We start from the raw sequence: 21943 nt of genomic DNA, 5'->3' as shown, positions 1-21943 counted from the left end.
AAGAGAAATCGACGTGAAAGTAAGCAGGCGATCCGAGGTGCTAGTGTCGCGAAAATGGTTCTGGTCACAGGCAAAGCAAACCCAATTTAACTCTGCATTTCGTACGCGCTCGATACCCAAAAACATTTTCTAACATTTGCCAACATACTTTGCCTGTAACTCGGCTATGACCATCTCCTTTTCACCAACTGTCATGTCCAGCTTTCTGTACCTGTTCACAGTGCCTTCCAGTCTGCAAAAAGACAAGAACGAAAAAGGAGAACGTAACATCAATTGACATCTGCTTAGTTTAAAAGTAAAAAATCGTTATCAAAACAACACCTTATGAAGGATTGTGTCCAAGGAAGATACCAGTTTAATGTTTAATCAAAAACTTTGAGACACATTTTTCCAACCGAAAATTTGAACGGTGATATATAAACTCAGAATCATATTTACTGCAAACATGAGCGGTAAGAATTTCCCCTCCACTTTCACTTTCCCGTTATGCTCAAAATGGAAAAATCCACTCAAGACTTTTCCAAGATGAAATACCATAGAGTTAAAAAAATACCCTCCACAAAAAACAAAAACAAAAACGTACTTCGACTGCAGATCATGGATTTTGCCCTCTCTTTCTTCAACGTACTCTTCAAGCCTGTTTGTGAACGAAAAACAAAGTATTATATCTTTGGACCAAATTGACAGCATGCTCCATAACTTGTTCCTTTGCTGCGTCCCAGCCATATCTTCTCCTTGGAAGGTTACACTTTACCTTACTTTCCTTATACAGTGATGGGACGTGACTGTGTGTAACGTGATAGCTTTTCTCATTAGGTACATTTTCCGCTGTCGGCCCGTCGCTATTTCAACCGAAAAGTTCTTTGTTTTACACAACAATATAACACACAGGAAATTTATAGCACTGAATAACAAAGACACATATGCTTCGTTTTTTTTCCTCCGTGCGCGCATTTGTGCGTCTGACCACTCTGCGTCTGAACGTATAGAATGTGTCTGCGTTGTGAATGTACACAAGAGCGGTACTGTAGGATACGTCATCAGGATGAACAGTTTCACAGGTAATGCTACTTTGGGGATTTCAGTGGAAAAGATACAAAAGATAGACTTCTTTTTGTAGGCCTTACGGTGAGGTGAACAAATAAGAACAGGCAACAGAGAACAAATAACAAACATCCCACTCCCCCACCCCCCCCCCACCCTTCCCAGCTCCGAGTTGTTCATCCAAGTTCGGTCAACGTACATGTTAGCTAAATAAATTAATAGGAGGAGAGGGGAATTCTATTCGCAAGATCGAGGACATAACACAAACGATCTTATAATACAAAAATGTCTCCGTTAATTTTGTTACCAATTGCAGACAAGATAACCAATATAACCAATATAAATACAACATCATGGTACACAAAAGTTATTGTGATTATTTGTATTATCAGTTACTGATCGGTACTGTTTAGGTTAGAGTAATTAGTACAATGCGACTTTACCAAATCAGTCAAATTAGAGTTATTATGATAATCGTCATTTCAATTAGCAGATTAACAATGTAAGAAATTACTGAAGTTTAACTGACAACCATTGCACACGACGCATCAAATTCTAAAAGATAGCACATTGTTATGTTGGTTACCGTTAAAACTGAAGGCAAAAGCGAATGTTTCAAGGCACGCCAAGGACTCAGAGAGCGAATTAAGATAAACTTTCAAATTAAACCAAAATGAATTGGTGATCAGTGGCAGACAAACGCTGTTTTCGGCCGCACCGTTTCAACTTACTTCGTTCTTCTCCTTTCCAAGTCTACTATTTTATCTTCTCTTCTTTTCACACTGTTTTGACGAGCCACTTTTTTGCAGGTTTGCTCCTCCAAGCTGCAAACAAACTTAGTCAGTCCATAAACACGACTCCTACCTTCAAATCGGCGAGGAGCGTAGGTATTGGACAAGAAACACAGTTTACCAAACGTTACGCATCGCGCTTCAATGGTTACTTCCTAGCAAATGACTTTATGCGCTTAAGCGACTTATCCCAAAAACTTTGCCAATGAGTCGCGTTTCTTAGGGACTAATACAGGCGTCCATCCAGCGTTCTAATTGGCTACACGCCTCAGAAATAAATTCCCCCAATACCACGCAAAAAATTATTCCCCATTATAGGGTTACCTTAAATTATTCCAATTCTACACTAACTTCAATTAAAGGAAGCAGTTCAAAAGCCAGGCTTTTTAAACTCAATTAGATTACCTCTTGAAAGACTTTGTATTAAGCGAGTTTGACTTTTATAAACGTTACGATTAAGTAAAGAGATCAAGGATGTTAAAGTCAATGCTTAACGGCTTGCAAAATTGTAGGCAGCATCTATTAGGGATCGGTCATTTTATCATGCGGCGGGGACTGGGGTTGGGTTGGAAGTTTTAGAGGTTTTGGTTACCAGATCCTCCCCTAAGGCTCCACAAAATTCTTATGATTTCTCCCTTTCCCCCTCTTCATTGGCAGTTAACTAGCAGTCAATTTTCTCTAGTCCCTCCCTCCCTCCCTCCCTTTAACTCTGTTGGTGACGACTGATACCCCCCTCCGTTCCCCCTAAAAACCATGTAATTCCCCACCCCCACCCCCAGGCTATAACTAATGACCGTGCCCTTATTAACAGCAGATAACAAGCTCGAGATATTCATAGTAAAGATGTACCTTTTGAAAAGTAATAAGACTTGATGTAAAAATTTGTTTAACTAAGATCAGGTATGCAACCTTTTACTTTATGTAAGAAAGAATGGTTTAGCAATACATTCATTTAGCACGCTGATTAATTTAATCTGTTATTAGAGCATTTGCAGGCACTTGGCTTTACACATAAATTTAACAGCTTACTGCTCCTGTTGGTTCTGTCTGCACGGTAAACGTTTTCCTCACAAAGGTGCAAAAACTCAGTATGTCTCCTCACTTATGTACAAAATTACTCAGCCGTGAAACCGTCACAACTTGCTTCTATTCACTAAATCTTCTATCTCCGAAATTTTTAACCGGAACGCCAGTTAAAATAAAAGTACTAACTTCTTCTCCAAAGCCTTTATTCGCTCCTCGGCTTTCATTTTCATCTCTCGGTATTCTTTATCTTTGTTATCAAGCTGTTCCTCCATTTCGCCAAGCCTGCAAAAAACAAACCAAGGTTAATTCATTTTTTCTTCGGTTCCTTTCTTTTCATAGTTCTTTTTTCTCGCCGCTCTTTCAGTTATTGTATAGCTGCACGACCTTTTCTTCTGATTGAAAGAAACTCTACTTCTACATTTTCCAAGCGTGTAACTCGTTGATCAAACGCATTTAATTTTACCTGGTTTCGAAGCTGGAGATTTTCTCATCTTTGTTCTTCACAGTTTGACTTAATTTATTGTTGATGTTTACGGCATCTTCCACTTCATCCAGCCTGTGAACCGCAATCAGTTTGAATTTACAATATTTTACAGTCTCAAAGCACATATGATTCCAAACCACAGTTCGTTTCTTAAAATGTCATTTTTCTCTAAAATGAACAAAGAAAATTATGCCAAAAAGGCTTTTACTGAATGGAATAGAGAAACCCGGATTAAATCTCAATCCTGGGTTAGCGCTAATCAGCATTCGAACTGGGCCCAGTTTTATAGTTGAGTTCCTGCACGTACGTCGAGGGAGTGAAGACAATACTTAAACGATAACCATAAATCCGTCCGCTTAGATTTGAGGCTGAGTTACGTCACATATATGTCGACCGCTGACCGATGTGAACAAGCTTCTCCGTTGCTGAAAAAGAAAAAGCAGCGCGCAATTGACTATCCAGCTTAAAATCAATTGTCTCACCTCTCTTGAAGTCGAACAATCTTTTCGTCTTTTTGCTTGAGGTAATCTGACAACTTGACGTTGCGAGAAGTCAATTCTTCAAATTCTACCAACCTGAAGAAAAAAAAAACGTATCGCAGTAAGTATTTGGCTGTATCGGAGTAGTGTTAGCATTTTTTATTGATATTTCTAATCAACGCTCTCCAACGGCAAAAAGAAAACATGATGGATCAATTTCTGTATCATTTTCGAGTATATGGCAAGAGAGATCACGAACGATCACGTGTTTAAATAAGGCCTTACTTGTTTTCCAAAACTTTGATTTTCTCGTCTTTTAGTTGAACGGCTTGGTTGAGCTTCTTCGTCTCTGACACGAGTTCATCCAGAGTTTCCACACTACGAAACATACAAAAAGATTACTATACATTTAATAAACAACACTACTTTGTTAAAATGGAAGATGGATGTCTGTAGTATCTTGCAACTTCCACTTCGGCTAGCCAGCCCCCAGATAAAATACCCCTCCCATGGCTGACAAATCCCCGCAACCCAGTGATGAAACCTAATACCTGGCAACTTTCAACACTGATTAGATCAGTGGTAGGATAAAAGAGGCTAGAAAGAGGAGGGAGGGGGTGGGGAACGTTTGAAACCGCTACAAAAGCACTCGGAACACCTAAGGGACGGCCGCTAACAAACTGCACGATACCTTAAAGTTGTCAGATGTAATGATTTTTTTCCGTTTTATGTGAGCTTGCACTTGTGACAATGATAGCTGACCAGAAGAGCCCGCTAAGCTCGAGGCGGTTAACTTTATCTGTTATTTACGTTAACAAAAGGACGTAAAGACAGCAGAGTGACAATAACTCTCAAAAAAGAAACAACAACTTTGAGTTTAAATTTACAAGACAAGTTTCGACATTCTCATGTCATCTTCAGTTGCAAATGAGCATTTAACTGTTGTACATCCTTAGTCAGCAATTGAAACATCTAGAATTGTCTCTTTCCTTTTAATTATGTTGTTCCTTGGTCTTTTAATTTATTTCTGTTATTATTACATTTATTTTTTTTTATTTATCTATTTATTTTTTGATCTAGTCAAGCGCGCGCTATTTACATCTTTCGCGTTTTTAACATTCAAATGTAACGTAAGCCCTGACACGTAGTTTGTAACGTACCTTAATTTAAATTCAAATGTACAACAGTTAAATGCTCATTTGCAACTGAAGATGACATGAGAATGTCGAAACATGTCTTGTAAATTTAAACTCAAAGTTGTTGTTTCTTTTTTGACATTTAAGTTAACTTAATAAGCTACCTTTCCTCCAGTGTTGTGATCTTCTCCTCCTTCATTTTCAGACCGTGCACCAGTTTATGATTACGAGCCTGGGCATCTTCCAGCCTGTTTCACGAAATAAAACGAACATAAACCTTGTAAACATTGTGAAATGTTTTTACAAACCCAGCAAAGGTAAAGACAAACATTAAAATCGCACCAAAACTTCAGGCCAACGTGAAGATGTGCTTCACCCAAAAACATAGCGCAATATATAAAGTCAGGGCTAGAACCAGGACTTCTTGATCAGCTGTGGTCCGGCGCATTGAACTCTGTAGTGGCTTTACTCTCGTTGGTAGGGCTAATGTTAGCCACAAACCAACTTGCTAAAACCGTGATTAACCTATGCGTATGGAGGAAAATACAATTTCATCATTCTTCCTTACCTATTTTCCAGTTCAGCAAGTTTCTCCTCCCTTTCTTGAATGACCTGATTTAACGCGGACACCTTTTCGTCCTTATTTTTGATATTTTGTTGTAGCAGATGCGATGAACCCAGGGACTCTTCAAGCTCCAAAACCCTGAAAATTGGTTCAAAATTGGAATTAAACACGAAATTATTGCTGCACTGCAAATCGACGAGTAGTATTTTCCATACTGGACGTCTTTGTTTGTGTTACAGCATGCTGACACACATTCTCTGACATACTTGTTTTCCAGTGATCGTATTTTTCCATTTTTCTGTTCGATACTGAGCTGTAATCTCTGATTGTCACTTGACATTTCTTCCAGCCTGTAAAACGAAGACAGACGCTTAAACTAACTGAAGTACATTCGACGACTGATTGAATCACTAAAACTTACACTAAGGATCAGTTCTTACTTTGTTTCTAGATCCAAAACCTTTTTGGTTTTCTGATCCAAACTGTGGTTCAGCCTGTTCTTCTCGGACGTTAGATTTTCAACATCTTCAATCCTGCAGGGAAAAAAATGCAGTAATGAATATATTTCAAACAATTCAGCATCTGATTAAATTAAGAGACACTAAAATGTTGGTTGAATGGTCAAATGATAAGTGTTTTCTTTTGGATTACTTTCATCACGAAAGCGTAGCACACGTTTGGAAAAATGAATGCATATCCCAAGATAAAGAAAACTAGGCAATCCTTCATACCGACCATGCCCTCTGTTTTGCAACGTTTAACTTTTAACACTGTGTAGATGTATCAAACGATCGACAAAATCTGCGGAAGAGCGTGTCGATTGATTTTTTTTTTTTTTTTCAGTATTAATTTATTTGCATGAGGTACTTCAAACCCAGTTCATTCGTAAAACAAGCAGGCTCATAAAAATCTCACTTCGTTTCTAACTCTGTAATCTTCTCTTCCTTGATTTTCAGACTCTGTTGGAGTTTATAGTTGGCCAAGGAAACATCCTCCAATCTGAAGCAAAAAGAAACCCAATCAGGTAAAAAGAAACAAAGAGAAAGAACACTTCGTGCATTTACTTTCTTATAAATAGAACGAGCAACAACAAGGTAATAACGAAAATCTCGGTGTAGCAGTCTACAATGCCATCACTATTTAGTCTTACTGAAGTCACTTGACAAATTAAACCAATTACATCACGGGAAAAGTGCAATGATTCCAACTAATTCCAATTGCTCCAATGAGGTCTTAACCACAAAGAATTCTCCGACTTAATTTTGATGACCTGAGATGATTTTTCTTTAGACAACAAGAATATTTCTCTGTAACTTTACACTATTTTCCAGCAACTATGAGTCTAAAACAACTTTACTAAGAAATCAGGACTATATAATCTCTCAGAAGACAAAGCTTATTACTCCGATCACCGCAGACTAGACTACCACCCCTTCAAATATTTCATAAGCCAAACCTGCTCTCCAGCTCGATAATTCTGTTGTCTTTTCCTTCTACGTTTCTCTTTATGTCCATAAGTCGATCGTCTTTTTGCACCGTGCTGGTGTTTTCTACTTCAGCGAGACTGCAAAGCGCAAAACAGAATCGTTATATTTTCCCTCAGCGGACAGGAATCCATAAACCTCATACCAGCCACTCTTAGCCCGACCCTCCCTTCCCATATAGCAAATCACATATACCTGCTTTCGAGAGCTTCGATCTTCTTATCCTTCAGTTTCGTCATATGCTCAAGTTTCTTCTTTTCACCATTTGATTCCTCTAACCTGAATGAAGAGGAAAATTTATTAACTGTTACTATGGTAACAGAGAGAAAAAAAACCACAATGAAAAGAATAAATCACAAAAAGGAGATTGTGGGATTGACATGGAATACAAAGACCATATAGTTTGGTAGGAAAGAAGAAACAGGGATGGAAAGACCACTAACAAGCTCTCAAGATTTTCAAGAGTAGTTTGAACAAACCTGCTTTCGAGTTCCTGCAACAGCTTGTTCTTTTCGTCAGAGCTCTTGTTCAGTGTTTCTAATTTTTCTTCTTTCTCCTTCACGAGTTGTTTAATCTTTTCTCGCTCGTCCAACGCTTCCGTAAGTTCTTCAATCCTGGAAAATGTTCCAAAACAGAAATTTATGCACGTAGACTCAACAGTTTTGCCAATTCGGACTAATAGAACAGAAAGCTTGCCATTCACTAAATAAAATGGATTTAAAATATTTAACTTCTAATCAGCATAATTCATACTTTAGAACTCCTTGTGGTCGACTAGGTCTTTTCTTGACTGAAAGGCAAAGATTCCAATATAGAAACTTCCTTTCCATAATTTTCTTCTCTAACTTAAAATAGAAGCTGCTTGAAATAGAAGTTTCCATAGGAACACAGAAACGTATCCCAAGCAAGGGATGGCAATTGTCCTCTTGAAGAAATGGTTACCTTCTTTCGAGATGCCTGTTCTCTTTTTCCTTTCCCTTGAGGTTCTTGTTCAGTGCCTCTGAGCTTTCATCCAGGGACACCATTAGTTCTTCCACTCTAGCGACAACAAAACAAAAAAAAATCCAGGTGACTTAAGATTTATCAGTTTTGTTTTGGTTCTCTTCCTCTGTTTCGTTTGCTTGCTTCATTTTTTGTCTGTTTCATTAACCCCTAGACTTGTTTCCTTAGATTTGTTCATTTCGCTGGATTTCCCTGCTTCAAATTCTTCGCTACTTTTTACCGTTTCGTTCACTTTCTACGTTTCGTCTCAGTGCTTCGTTCACCTTCTCTGCAGTGACTGGACTTTTTGTTCCTTGAACTTTAGCTCTTCTGATATTCTCTCATTTTCGTCCGTGACTTTTTCGAGTCTGTTACGAAAGGAAAAGAAATTACTTTCGGTAACATTGTTCGCAGTCATCGACCAACAATGTCAGTCATCACAACCACAAGCCTTTTTAACAAGTTCATCAAAACGAAAAACTAAGGCACGAAAGCGTGCACTGTCCTCACCCATTTCTCAATTCGTAGACTTCTTTTTCTTTCTTTCTGAGGTTCTCGTCTGTTCTGTTCTTTTGTTTTACTGTTTCTTCGACCCTATTGAATTTAAAGAAGCAAGATTGAAAATTAAGGGGGAAAAAAATTAACCGCTGAGTAAACTTTAAGTACAGGGTCGGGTGCGACCGAACTTGGCAAGTAGATTAAATGACATGAAGTTATTGCACGATATGTCCACGTGACCACGACTCGCGACCTTCGAAACCGGAAGTAAAATGTACCTTGGAAGGGATTACGGTAAGAACTATCTCTTAATGAAGAATTCAGATTTTAGGTTTAATTATTTTTACAGCAAAAGCTACCAGATTTACACAAACCTGTTCTCAAGTTCGTTAATTTCATCGTCTTTCCTTCTGATGCTGTCCTCAGACTTCTTGTTGTGAGACAAGAAATCTTCGATTCTAAAAGGAAAATATAAGAATTAAAAGTAGTATAAACAAAATTTATGTACATAGGACTTAACCCCCATAACAGAATGTAAGCCAGAGCTACAATCGCTCAAGACAAACTCACCTATTTTCCAGCTCAGTGTTGGCTTTCCTCTGCTTTTTCAGGATTTCCTCAGTATCCCTTTGTTCGTCAGCTGCCTCTGCGAGTCTGTGGTAGAGAAGAAGCGTATTTCTGTCAGTTGTTTCCAAAGGATCTAACCTAGTGCAGTTTTCAATCGAGTGTCGAAAGAAGTCCTGGGTTGGATTGGTTTTGCTGTGCTTAAATCTCTGATTGGCTTAGAAAACTCACCCCACCCTCTCAAACAATCAGATGCATCACTAAAATCAATCACAACGTGTGACAACTTCCGGTTTGGTCTTGGTTTTGGTCCAAGACACACAGAGAATCTTAAACGCGCCAAGCTTCGGAATAAGCCGCTAACGTACATGTAAAGGTAAAAAGGTAAAGTCTGTTTATGAGCCAAGAAGCTCATTAGGGCGGCGCATAACTCGTGTTTTCCGTAGCATGAAGCGACTGGGAGTATTTCTTTTCTCCCTGGATGGAATGCTAGTCCATCGCAGGGTTACCCCCAGCATTAAATTTGCCGGTAACCATTTATTCTCCTGGGTGAAGAGAGGCAATCTGAGAGTAAAGTGCCTTTCCTAAAAAAATAACACAGTGTCCCCGGCCAGCGCACTAACAGTGACGCCACCGCGACTCCCAAAACATACATGTACATGTACCTTTTCTCCAAATTCTGAATCCGTCTATCTTTAGCTTCAATGCTCTCTTTCAACTCTCCAATAACTTCTTCTTTATCTCTCATCTTCTGAGTGATCTTCGCAACTATGTCGTCTTTTTCCTTCACCAAATCTTGCAGCTCTGAAATCTCTTTGTTCCTCTCTTTAACTTCCAAATTAAGATCTGCAAGTTTTTCTTCCTTCTGCTGCACCATCTTCGTCAACTCCGAAATCTTTTCGCCTTTACTCTCGGACTGTTCTGCGAGGTTCTTTATTTCTTGTTCGTTTTCTTTTGCTCGCTGATACAATTCCATAACGTTTGTTTGTCTCTCCTCGGCCAGCCGGCTGAGTTCTGTTATTCTTTCTTGTTTTTGTTCAGCGTCTTGGTTTAACTCCGTGAGTTGAGCACTCTTCTCTTTAAGCTCTTCAGCCAGATCAACAAGATCCCGATTTTTCTCTTCTGAAAGCTGAAAGTTACTGAAAGACAAAAGGTTGGATGGAAAAAGCTCAGAGCTGCGTTCAGTTGTTCCCCGTTTAGCTAAATCAACTTTTGCTACCTGACCTTAACCGCACATACGTAGACGTTTGATCGCTGAGTTAGATACTTCTACAAGAGCAATTTTCTATTTAGTGTCGAGAGTAAACCGGGATTGCTTTGGTTTTGCTTTACTACGCTCGTGATCGGTCCAGAAAACTCATGTCTCCTCTCTCGACAAATCTGATGTAAAACTACAACCAATCACGAATTGGTAGCCCGCGATTTCCCGCGCTTTAGGCAGTTTGGTTGGTTTTTACTTTGAGTTCTCATTTGACTTCCCTTTCTTCAGATTGTTCGTTGTCATTACTTTGGTTTTGGTTTTACGACACTCAATCGGAAAGTGCTCAATATTCCTAAAACGTGGGGTTTAACTCTATTTTCACAAAGATTGGCGATGACCACACTTACAGCAAATTTTGTTCTTCGACTTGAGCCATAACTACGTCTTTCTCCCTTAGTTCTCCAGACAGATTCAGCACATTGTCAACAGAAGTCTTCAGCTCTTCTTGCTGTTGCTTCACAACAGAGCGCATCTTGTTCAAGTCATTCCCTTGCTGTAAATTTCTCGCTTTTAATTTTGCAAGCTCCTGTGAAATTCATTGAAGGCCAGTCATTATTTTAGTACGGCAATGCGCATCATTGCATCGTTACTGCTCATCATTTCCAAAGTGATTAACTTGGGCACATTTAAAAGTGACGGCTTTTTCCTTGTAACCAGAGTTCAATAGAGAAGTAAATAGATAGAAATAGATATTTCGACAAAAAAAAAAAACTAATATGAGCAAGGTAAAACGTTAAAAAAAACAACTTAGGGTGGGTTAGACCGTTCAAAGGCCATGTTTTCGACACAATAGGATATGGAATCCCAGTTAAACGAGGACTACAGAAACCACGCATTAAAAAAAATCTAAAGCATCTTTTCAACAAAACTTCAAAAATTTACGAGTATGTTTCAGCATTCGACAACAAAAGAGAGGAAGAGGAGTCCTAAAATTGTCATCATTGACACCAGTGGGAAACATAAATGGGCAACACAAATGGGCAACACCAATGGGCAACACCAATGGGCAACACCAATGGGCAACACCAATGGGCAACACCAATGGGCAACACCAATGGGCAACACCAATGGGCAACACCAATGGGCAACACCAATGGGCAACACCAATGGGCAACACCAATGGGCAACACCAATGGGCAACACCAATGGGCAACACCAATGGGCAACACCAATGGGCAACACCAATGGGCAACACCAATGGGCAACACCAATGGGTAACACCAATGGGCAACACCAATGGGAAACACAAATGGGCTTAGAGGCAAAAACAAGCTGCAATTACCGCGTGTAAACACCACAACTTTCGGGAAAAACTCCTTTAAACTTTTTGCACCTAAATTATGGAACATGTTGAATGACGACCTTACAACTACCACTAATATAACTTACTTTAGAAACAACTGCCTTGCCTTTGTAACTGGCTGGACTTATCTCTCTTAATTCTCTTAATTCTTAGTTATTTGTTGTTAACATATCATTTTACAAACATGTATACATTATTATAATTGTTCCCATATATTATACTGTATTTATTTCTCGGAGATACTAGCGCTTATGCGCTACTCTTCAATCCGAGCTGGAAATAAAGTTTACTTAACTTAACTTATTGACTTAATGTGGTTGCTGCTGATATTGTTGTTTTTGTTGCCATAAGTAATTAATAACGTATAAATACAACTTATTAAAAACTGGATCATTGGATAATGCAATTCAAGACTTTTTATTGGCTTAGCCATTATGGTATATTAGCCAATATACCATAATCTACAAAGATGGTAAGCGTACGCGTCAGCCTAAAATCAAAAGGGAGCTAAAAAATCCGGTTTCTTCTTACAAAATGATAATTTCTTGGGGGCGTTTTTAATAAAACAATTATTCCACTCGCGCTTGTTGGATATGAGATGATTATAGCCAACTCGGCGCTACGCGCCTCGTTGGCTATCTATCATCTCATATCCAACGTGCGCTCGGGATATAATTGTTAAATGCTACGGAATTGCATAGACTGCACATAATTCTACTGACCTCGTTCAAGTGAAATACCGTTGTTTTCCCTTCCAAATTCGCCTTCTGCAGCTGTTCGTTTGCAGTTTCCAGTTCAATGATTCTTTGATTCGAGTTTTTTAATTCGTCGATGGTTTTCCTAAGATGTTGGTTTTCCTTTTGCATTCGGAGAACTTCAATCGAGCTGAAATAGAAAATATAAATTCTTTATTTCCTCCACCCTTTTTAACATAAATTCCAAGTGAACCTTTCATTTCTACGACCTTTTGTTTACATGGGTATTGGCCTTGTTAAAGCCGTGTCCTGTAACGAGAAATACTTTATATTGCGCATAACGATAAGGTGTTGTAGAAAAATTTTCAACTGAGCATCGAGAGTAATCCATGATTACAACATGTACATTTGTCTTGCTTTACTTCGCTCCGTGATTGGTCCAGAAAACTCGTGCCACTCTCTCAACCAATCAGCTGCAAAGCTAAAACCAATCACGACTTGTTCGCCCGCGCTTTCCCGCGCTTTAAGCATTTTGCTTGTTTTTACTTTGATTTTTCATTGGTTAAAGGTAACCTTCTTTTTCTTCCGATTGGCTGTTGTGGTTACTGTATCTTGGTTTTGGTTTTACGACACTCAATCGAAAAGCGCTCCAAAGCCAGCCAATCAAAAGAAAGGGAAATATTTCCAACTACCGAAAAGCACGGGAAAACTGGAGATATACTGTTCAAAGTCAATCTTTTACCTGGATTCACTAAATTCACTGGCAAACGTTGTAGAACCTGTAAAATGAAAATATTTTCAGTGTAAACTGTAAAAATAACGGCAAATCACTTGAACGAGGAATGAGGCTGATCACTTCGTTACAACTGCAAAATTATCCCATTAAAACGAATGTTTGCGATGGTTTTTGAACAACTGAATGTACGGTTCTAATCAAAAATTGCTCACTGTTTCGTTCACATCCTTTAAATATGGAATGAATGGGACTAAGGTAACAACGATTTTCTCATCTTTCAGCGAGTGCATCCACAAAAATTTCCTGCTAGTTTAAAACTTGGTCAGAAGTACAAGAGAATATGTGACGTAAAATAACGGCAGAGTAAGGCAACAATCCCCTCGGTAGTATGGAGATCACCATGGCAACCAAGCTACAACCTAATTCCAGGCACCTGTTAACCCAGGACCGACAAACCCGTCTGTGAAATGACTGCTTTGTGGAAAGGTTGTACCGAGGGAGAGTGAGATGGAAGTCAACAAAGTTGCGAAGCAAATTGAGTGAAAGCATTTAATAATGCCCCTGTACAGCGCAACAATCATTCTGCCAAAGTAAACGAAAAAGGCAAAGGAACTTTTAAAGCTGCAGTACCTGGAGACTTCTTCCCGCGGAGTGCATCTACTTCGGATGTTAAAGCGGCAGCCTCAGACATACTAATGATAAACACAAACAGAACATGTCAGTAACTTTCAAGCCACTCCGCCACTATCTTTTCTCTCTTTGACGTGAAATTACCCTCAACGAGAAGAAAGCACCATAATATTAGTTTACAAGATGGAAAACAATCAAAATGAAAAGAGTAGGTAGAAAAAGATATCGGTACGGCGTACCGAGATCCTTCCGAGATCCAAAAGCTACGACACTACTCATTCATTTCAGTTTCTTGTTGACTATGTTTAAATCAGAGGAAAGAAGCTGAAACAAAACTTTCATGCAAGAAAATGGTAAAATGGAAACAGATTACCTGTTCTGCTTGTCTACAATAAGTTGAGCATTTTCTTCCATCACTTCCTTTAGCTTTAATTGGTCGAACTGTCTCTCCTGGATGATAACCATAACACGAATTTACAGATAAAGAAATTCAGAGCAATGTACATATACAGCGAAAAAGGCAGACTCAACAATAAAGGAAATTGAGCTTAATGACAGATGTGCTTTCATCTGGAAAGTTGTACACTTCTTCGCTGGGTTCACTTACATAGACAGACTGTAATGCAAAAGTGAAGTACTCAAATAAATAATATGAAAAAAAAAAACCTATAATCCTATAATCGGGAATCAATTGCTCACCTCTGCTAAATGATGAATGTGAGACTTCAACTTTTTATTCTCTTCCTCTAATATTTCTAAAATAAAAGTTCATAAAGTTACAACTCTGACGACAAATGGCGAGAAAAATGGAGGATATCTGTGTTATCCAAATACCTTTTCTAAAATTATCCTCTAATGAATGGAATTTACTCACCGATTCTTTCTTCTTTGGAGTTAATTCCTGCTACTTGTTCTTCCAAAACAAGTTTCGTTTCATATAACAACTCATTCTGCTCTTTCAGTTCCTTTACATATAAAACAAATTTAACATCAGGAGCTTTTCTTTAAGTTGCTGTTTCCTAGCGCACAGTTTGACTGGGTGTTGTAATATTAAATCCAAAAGTGTTACAGCAGTTATCAAGTCACAATCGATTTTAACTTCTGCAGAAAACTAATATTGTGCGACGTGTGATTTCTCTAAAACCAATCACACAAGAAAGACAAAAAAACCCAAATGTACACGATCCAGAATTACTTTACACTCTACTCCAAGCCAAAACAAGCCAAAACGATAACAAAATCGTAGTAATTTTTCTTCAAACAGAAACCAGCAAAAAAGGAAAAGGTCATGCACATGCATAACGTTACATCACACTATGCTATGTTGCACAAAACTGACTTTACCTCAGCTCTCTTTTTGTAGTAATCTAAATCCCGTAGCTTTTCTTTAAATCTCTGGTTATCAGCCTCCAGTCTATCAACTTTATCCGTCTGAAGAGTACAACATAATGATTGTTTCAACAGCAGATGAAAATTAGCTTCCAGCTTACAATAATAATCATCATCTCTGCACAAAAAGCACAAGGATCCAACTCAATTAAAAGGATCCATAGGCAGAATTTTACCGGACTCAAAATAACGGCCGCTCAATGTGTAACGTCTGGTCACATTTACGATTTTGTCTGGTCTTCTCCAACGGTTGTTCATAGTAGAAGGGGGGAGAGGGGAGGGGTAGTATTATTGAGAAGTGAAGTCATGGACATTTGTCTTCAGAGGCAAATATTAGTCGCCTCAAAGCAAAAATAGATTTGACTAGACTGATTGACCAGGGCCAGCCGAAATATTATAAAGAGCCTGGTGAGTTTTTTGAAAGAGAAAAAAACTCGACAACCTTGATTAAAGCCATGGTAGCATGGCCAGGAAACAAAAAAAAACTACAGGCATGAGTAGCACGAGTAGCAATAAATACAGATTATGAACCTTGGCCACAGGAGTTGAAAGCAGGTGCTCTTATCAATGCGACTTCCTTACTTCCCTGTGTATAACCAAACATGATCGGAACGAAGAAAAAAAAACATTTAAAACACCATGATACCTTTGACTTCAGCGCATCAACCTCATCTCTGTAAGCTTTCACCCATCGGGCATCCTGGGATAAACTCTTATTCTAAAAGGGATTGATGCAAAAAAAAAAAAAATGCACTGTAAGCAGTTAACAAACTTATGTGCAACCAGTGAGCTGTTGGAAAAGTCCTTTGTTTATTAATTTTTACCTCCTGCCTAAGTGCTTCCAGTCCCTTCTTGCTGGCCAGCAACTCATCTCGTAGTTCTGCCAGGGCAACATTCTTTTCCTCTCTGAAAAAAAAAATAAACACAAACAACTTCAGCCATTTTTATCAGCTTACTATAGCTGGCATGCTGCACAGTGTTTACATAATGACTGCAGGTGTTGGCATGTACCAAACAAATGTGGCTGTAATTAAACAATACAAGTCATATGGACACAACTGAACAGACGGTGTCACTTACACTTCCTCTGTAAGGAGTCTGATTTTCTCCTTGTTGGCATGCGTAGAAGGAAACTCTTTGTTGTGATTGACAGCAGGACTTCCTGGTGGTGAAAATGGACGACGACCCTTGTTCTTGAAAGAAGGAAATCAAGTTGTGATTGTCATAGATTTTGGAAGTCAATAATCGACACAGCTATACTGGAATGTTTTATTAATTAAAAATAGTTATCAAAAAACAAAACAATTATATGGGGAGAGAACACAAAAATGTCATTTAAACTAGGCTCACTTCAGTATCACGGAGTAGTGTATCTCTTTCGTAAGACAGGTGTGACATCATCTGTTGAGGAAAACACAACAATTGACGATGAGAATTCTGATGAGAAGTTACATTACATCACCCACTTAAAAAAGAGGAGGAAAACAGTTAAACTTATCAGCTTAAGAATTTTGTGTCGTCAGAAAAAAAAACCCTCTAAAACTCCATATATACATGCAATAAGAAATACTTAACATGTACAATGTAGAAGAGAAAACTGATACTCCACTCAAGAGAATCAAAGAGATAACAAAAAAAAACATAAGCATGATAAAAACTGCTTGTACTGTCAAAAAGAATAACCAAAATAAGCTTCCCAAAAGTTAAATATATCACTAACTATTCAAATACTACAACTGTCATGCATAGCAACTTAAAATCTTTCAAACATCATGGACTAAATGAAATGAGTTATACCAAAATATACAATATACTTTACTTTCCACAATAATTTCTCATAAATAAAGTTAAATAAGATCTCAAGAGATCTACTGTAGCACTCACCCCTGCACAATTGTCTCTGTCCTCAGCCAATTGTGTCATGTGATAAAACATACTTTCTGCAAAAACCAGCAGCTGCCTGTTTACAAACAAAAACATTGATTTTGATTTAGGGAGTTAAGATTGGTTTCTACATTTACTACATTGTAATAATAATAATAAAAATAAACAATAAATCACAATTTATATGGCACCCTATCCAAAAGCTCTGAGGCGCTTCACAATCAAGGTAAAAAGTAAAATAATAATCAAACGTAATCATTCATTAAAATAACACTTTAAAAGATAAGTTTTAAGATTACGCTTAAAAGTGTTAAGATCTATACTACATTTTATGGTTTCAGGAATGTCATTCCACAGCTTAGGTGCTGAGACAGAAAAGGCACAATCGCCATAAGATTGTACATGTATTTCTAGAACTTCCTGGGACCATGAGGCTCAAACCTCTTCAAGTGCCCTATTTTTTTTTTCCAACATTTCGTTTTATTTCATCCAAATCAGTTGAAAACATGTCTTCAAAATGGATCCCCAGCCTTTCTTCTTCAACCTGAAATGATTACATCAACATCAACCCTGGGGAGGGTGTGGTCTATATTAAAAACTTCTAATGGCCTCCTTCCAGCATTTTTTTCCATTATGAGCTGAGTAAAGCAACAAAACAAGCACTTTATGAAGGAACATGTACTGTACATGTGCAAATGTTTTGTTAAATGAGCACAGTCAGACAGAAGTTTCTTAAAAGCTTCAGGTAATATGTCATTACTTACTCTGCAGAATATTCACCCAGGTCATGAGGCCGAAAGGTAAGGACATTGTCTGGGTTGTCTGTGATCTTGTGAGAGAAAAAACAGTTTCCTATTATTTTGGCGCTGTTATCAGGGCTTGACACTAACAGTAGCCAACTAGCCACAGTAGAAATTCAGTTTTGGCTGGTGGTTTTTGGTTTGCACTAGCCAGTTTGGCTAGTAAACAAACTGAAATTGTTGTAACATCTAAGTTGTCAGTAGCCTTGTGGCTAGTAAGTTGAAAAGTTAGTGTCAAGCCCTGTGTTATTACACCAATATCAAGGTTAGTGAGAGAGATAAGATATGGATGGTAAACATTAAATTGAAACAAATTAACATAATGATGATGGCTGTGCCACAAGAAATTGGGAACTTGCAAGAAACATCTTTTTGCTCATATTGAGCCAGACTTCCATATTTCCCTTAGTTACCTACTGAGGATGACATCATGATGATTGCAAAATGGAGGTTCCATCTCCTGCAGGGTTAGGGGTAGGAGACATTAATTTCCCACGCACGAAATTACTGTGTGATGGATGTCCTCCCCTGGGGTGGGATGGGCATGTTGAGGGCCGTAGGTTAGAAAACTGTAACAGGTTATTGCGCTTCCCTCTTTAAATAAAGTTAAAAGTTAAAGTTAAAGTTAAACATCAGTTCCTTTTAAAGTTAGAAGTTTTATTGAATTTTCAAAAGTTGTCAGAGGATCAACCATAACATGGACACATAACCTACCTGTTGGATATGTTCCACCAAAGATCTTTGAACTTCAAGGTCCATCTCTTTTATTCTTTCAATGAACTGCTCCTTATTATCACACTAAGACAAAAGAACAGAGCTCAACTTCAGCAAACATACAACAAAGTGCACTGCAAACAAATCTCACAAGAAATGGAATCAAAGGACTTTCTTTAGATAATTGCACAAAGAGCTGAAAAGAAGAGAGCCTCAGCCCAATCTTGCTGTTTAAAATGTTTAAAAACTACTACAAACATCTATCTTCACCCCCCTCCCCCTTGACCTGAATTGATAACTATTAATAATACACATGAAAAAACTATGAGTGTCTGATTGGCTTAAAACAAGTGCTTTTTTCATGTAAATTATTAACAAGTATCAACATGATTTTTCATGCAATTTGGTGTGGTAGGCACTCGTAAATTTTTCAAAGACTAGAAATCAAACTCACTCATAATTATGTTGTCTTTGAAAAATGTATTCATGTTTATTAACACCAAATCATAATCAAATTCAAGTTACAGTACTACCTATACCAGGGCTCTGGTCTAGCAGTGCCCAGTGGCCCCTGGCACCTTACTTTTGCTCTTGGGCGACTCAAGAATCTTAGTTTTTTTATAAAAAGCATATGCTGAGCACCCTGGATTTCACAGTTTCAGAGCACTGGGCTCCCTTCAATTTTTCTTAGAGCACAGCCATGCTATACTAAGAGACTTCTTTGTACCAGTCTCTACCCAAAAACTGAGACAAGTTTAAAAACTGAATACAGTGCATGTAACCCAAATAAAATCCATTAGACAATTCTCAATAAAACAACCATCCTTTAGGAGAAAATTGCTTTCATTTTATAATTATTGTCCACATTATTATCATATATTGTTACTTACTTCCTATTGCTTGGAGAAAAAATTAATATCCAAAAAGACTATTATTCAAGAAATTTAACAAACCCAGCAGGGAATCAGGTGATTTTTTCTGTATCCAGGAGAGTCCCAGTTATTCAAGAGAAAAGTAGAAACACATGTTCATGTTTGATGTACAGAACTGCTGGGTCTCTAACTACGACATTATAAACAAATTTGGCTTTGTTATTTAGCCAAATTTCATTCTTTTATTTTACTGTGACTACACACAACTTCCAACAAGAACCTGTTAGGCTGTCAATCAGGACCTGTACATATGAGTTGTTTTCTGTAATCTGATACTTACCTGGACAGCACATCCCAACATCAACAGCAGGATTTTGGTGAGTTCTTCCGCTGCCTCATCTGAAGGATAATTTGCATTCATTTCAAAACACACAGCAAAATAATTATAATATTATTGTGTTCTCGTCATGTGGAAAATAACAAAAAAAAAAGTGCTACATGTATGCCCAAGCTAGATTTTTCCCAGTCACTTCTAGGAGAAAATATTCAGGGACATCTTGAAAAGCACCAATTATGATTGGGTGTTTGTTATGTTTCTTAGGTATGCTTACCAAAACATACCAGTCATGTTTTGTCTGACTGCAACAAATACATTGAAATGAAGAGAAATTCTCAAAAAAAATTCAATCACTTCAAACAAAGCTAAAACAACACCTTTTAACAAAAAAAAAAAAAAAAAAAAACCTCTTGCCAACTCACCACTCTGTGGCTCCCGAGCTATTGTCACAATGTCTGGAATTCTTAAAATAACAAGCTGCTGTAGTTTCTCCTTATAAGGACCCACAAGAACAATGAAAATATTAATATCATTAAATTATTTGTGGCAGACAGTTTACACTTTTGAATTATTTTTCAAAAAGAATTCCAGTAGCAGGGAAAATTAAGTAAAGTGACAAGGGAATATTCTTCAAGTTACAGAAAATATGGCTCAGGATATCTAAGTTTACATGTAGCCAGAGAATATTTGACACTTAAGTAACACTCTAAGTGTTTAATGTATTCACACCAGGAATAACACAACCTGCATCCTTGTAATGTTTATGTGAAGGAAATTAAAACAAAACTCCTATCCAAAATCAAGTAAAATGATACATGTATATGTAATTGAGTCCTTGGAATCAAACTTGAACATTAAATTTATTTAACAAACACTGTAAGTATCCCTAATTACACTATATTTGAGAATGACACATGCCACACTCTAACTTGAATTATGCACTGTTTACATGTAACACAACCACAAAGAAAAAATATTCTCCAGCAAACATCAATTCAAAAAATGCCATCATACATGAATTTCAATCATACTGACAGAAGCAAATATTTTAACAAAATCAATAACACTCTAAGCTTTTAATTGAGTTAATAAACATTAGTTCTGCCCAAATATTACTAACAGCAGATTTGCAACAGCAAAACATTGGAAACTTTCCAATCAATTTTGTTGTTGTAACATCACTGAAGCATTCTGCCACTAATAAAAAGATATTTGGCCAACAGACAAGTGTTAATTGGATGTTGTGTCTGACTCAGACTGTCAAATGTCTGGGGGGTAATTTGATTTAAAGATTTGAAAAACAGCATGTCACTCTTAAACAAAGAAAACAATTACAGATCTCCTCTGCTGATAAAATCAGGGAATGTTGAAAGAGCAACAAGGAGGCTGCAACAAATTGAATAGATTATCTTTTAAAAACACCACTTGGAAGAGAAATGTTTTTCATGACCTGAAAACATATATAGCATTTATTGTAAAACTAAATGCAATAAGCCCATGATAACGTAATAAACTTTTAGAGCCCAAACCATATTCCATAATTATGACATTATCAATTTGAAAATATCTTTATTAAGTTTCAGTAATAAATATCTTCTGAAATTTTACTAGCTTCATTTAGCGTCACAGGAATCAAAAGGTATACATCCTTTTATTTCCAGTGAAAAACTATGTGTAATAATTAGTTAAACAAGATTCTGGAGCTCTTAATTCCCACAGAGGCAGATATTTATAGTAACAACCTGAGGGTATAATATGCACAATTTAATGTCAATTGTAGCATGATAAGGGGCCACTTTTGAAGATTTTGTTTCAAAACAGTGGGTTGCTCAATGACACATTCAATTGTTCAATGAACTATTACAAATGACCACTGACAACCACATTTTGTACTGAACCACAGAGATCATAAGTTCATTTGAGAGCTACGCAGCTCATTTCCTTGCACTGTACCTGACAATCGCAGATAACCTGAGTTGCATGAGTGTAGAAAGCAAAATCAAACAAAGAAAGATGATCAATAATAACAAAATTATTAAAAGTAGTTTTGTCAATTCTCAATTAGAATTCAATGATCATCTGAAGTTTCAGAGGTTGGAGGAAAACCTTAAAAACTGAATCTAAATGTTGTAACGTTGTAAAACTACCTGTAAACCCAAGCTTAGAAATAGTAAAAACATAGACATACCTGTTTACATTTATTATTTTGTGATCACTGTTGCTGAGCAAAAAATATCACCATGCATGGGCTCACTTAGTATTCTCCTCTT

General features: G+C 37.5%; 1 protein-coding gene across 2 annotated transcripts in view; it reads right to left on the bottom strand.

Moving 5' to 3' along the window:
* Window positions 1-21943, bottom strand: part of LOC111339351 (uncharacterized) — a 37996-nt gene that overhangs the window by 12867 nt on the left and 3186 nt on the right. Inside the window, exons 4-41 of one of the 2 annotated variants that reach the window (XM_088725615.1) lie at window positions 20096-20165; window positions 19677-19735; window positions 18465-18548; window positions 17715-17779; window positions 16951-17026; window positions 16417-16467; window positions 16147-16259; window positions 15891-15972; window positions 15713-15784; window positions 15022-15108; window positions 14552-14642; window positions 14377-14432; window positions 14051-14127; window positions 13678-13739; window positions 13054-13090; window positions 12339-12501; window positions 10661-10839; window positions 9718-10191; window positions 9059-9142; window positions 8863-8946; window positions 8501-8584; window positions 8275-8358; window positions 7952-8047; window positions 7489-7623; window positions 7205-7288; window positions 6982-7089; window positions 6441-6524; window positions 5966-6058; window positions 5792-5875; window positions 5529-5663; window positions 5125-5208; window positions 4110-4202; window positions 3828-3920; window positions 3325-3417; window positions 3048-3143; window positions 1776-1868; window positions 584-637; window positions 149-232 (exon numbers count right to left, since the gene is read on the bottom strand). In XM_088725615.1, coding sequence (XP_088581741.1) covers window positions 149-232; window positions 584-637; window positions 1776-1868; window positions 3048-3143; window positions 3325-3417; window positions 3828-3920; window positions 4110-4202; window positions 5125-5208; window positions 5529-5663; window positions 5792-5875; window positions 5966-6058; window positions 6441-6524; window positions 6982-7089; window positions 7205-7288; window positions 7489-7623; window positions 7952-8047; window positions 8275-8358; window positions 8501-8584; window positions 8863-8946; window positions 9059-9142; window positions 9718-10191; window positions 10661-10839; window positions 12339-12501; window positions 13054-13090; window positions 13678-13739; window positions 14051-14127; window positions 14377-14432; window positions 14552-14642; window positions 15022-15108; window positions 15713-15784; window positions 15891-15972; window positions 16147-16259; window positions 16417-16467; window positions 16951-17026; window positions 17715-17779; window positions 18465-18548; window positions 19677-19735; window positions 20096-20165 — 3743 coding nt within the window. The remainder of the gene's footprint in view (window positions 1-148; window positions 233-583; window positions 638-1775; window positions 1869-3047; window positions 3144-3324; window positions 3418-3827; window positions 3921-4109; window positions 4203-5124; window positions 5209-5528; window positions 5664-5791; window positions 5876-5965; window positions 6059-6440; window positions 6525-6981; window positions 7090-7204; window positions 7289-7488; window positions 7624-7951; window positions 8048-8274; window positions 8359-8500; window positions 8585-8862; window positions 8947-9058; window positions 9143-9717; window positions 10192-10660; window positions 10840-12338; window positions 12502-13053; window positions 13091-13677; window positions 13740-14050; window positions 14128-14376; window positions 14433-14551; window positions 14643-15021; window positions 15109-15712; window positions 15785-15890; window positions 15973-16146; window positions 16260-16416; window positions 16468-16950; window positions 17027-17714; window positions 17780-18464; window positions 18549-19676; window positions 19736-20095; window positions 20166-21943) is intronic. The other variant, XM_088725616.1, reaches the window with a different exon arrangement.

Source organism: Stylophora pistillata, chromosome 6, assembly GCF_964205215.1.
Source record: "Stylophora pistillata chromosome 6, jaStyPist1.2, whole genome shotgun sequence".
Taxonomy (NCBI): Eukaryota; Metazoa; Cnidaria; class Anthozoa; order Scleractinia; family Pocilloporidae; genus Stylophora; species Stylophora pistillata.
This window is presented reverse-complemented; position numbering and strand designations above follow the sequence as displayed.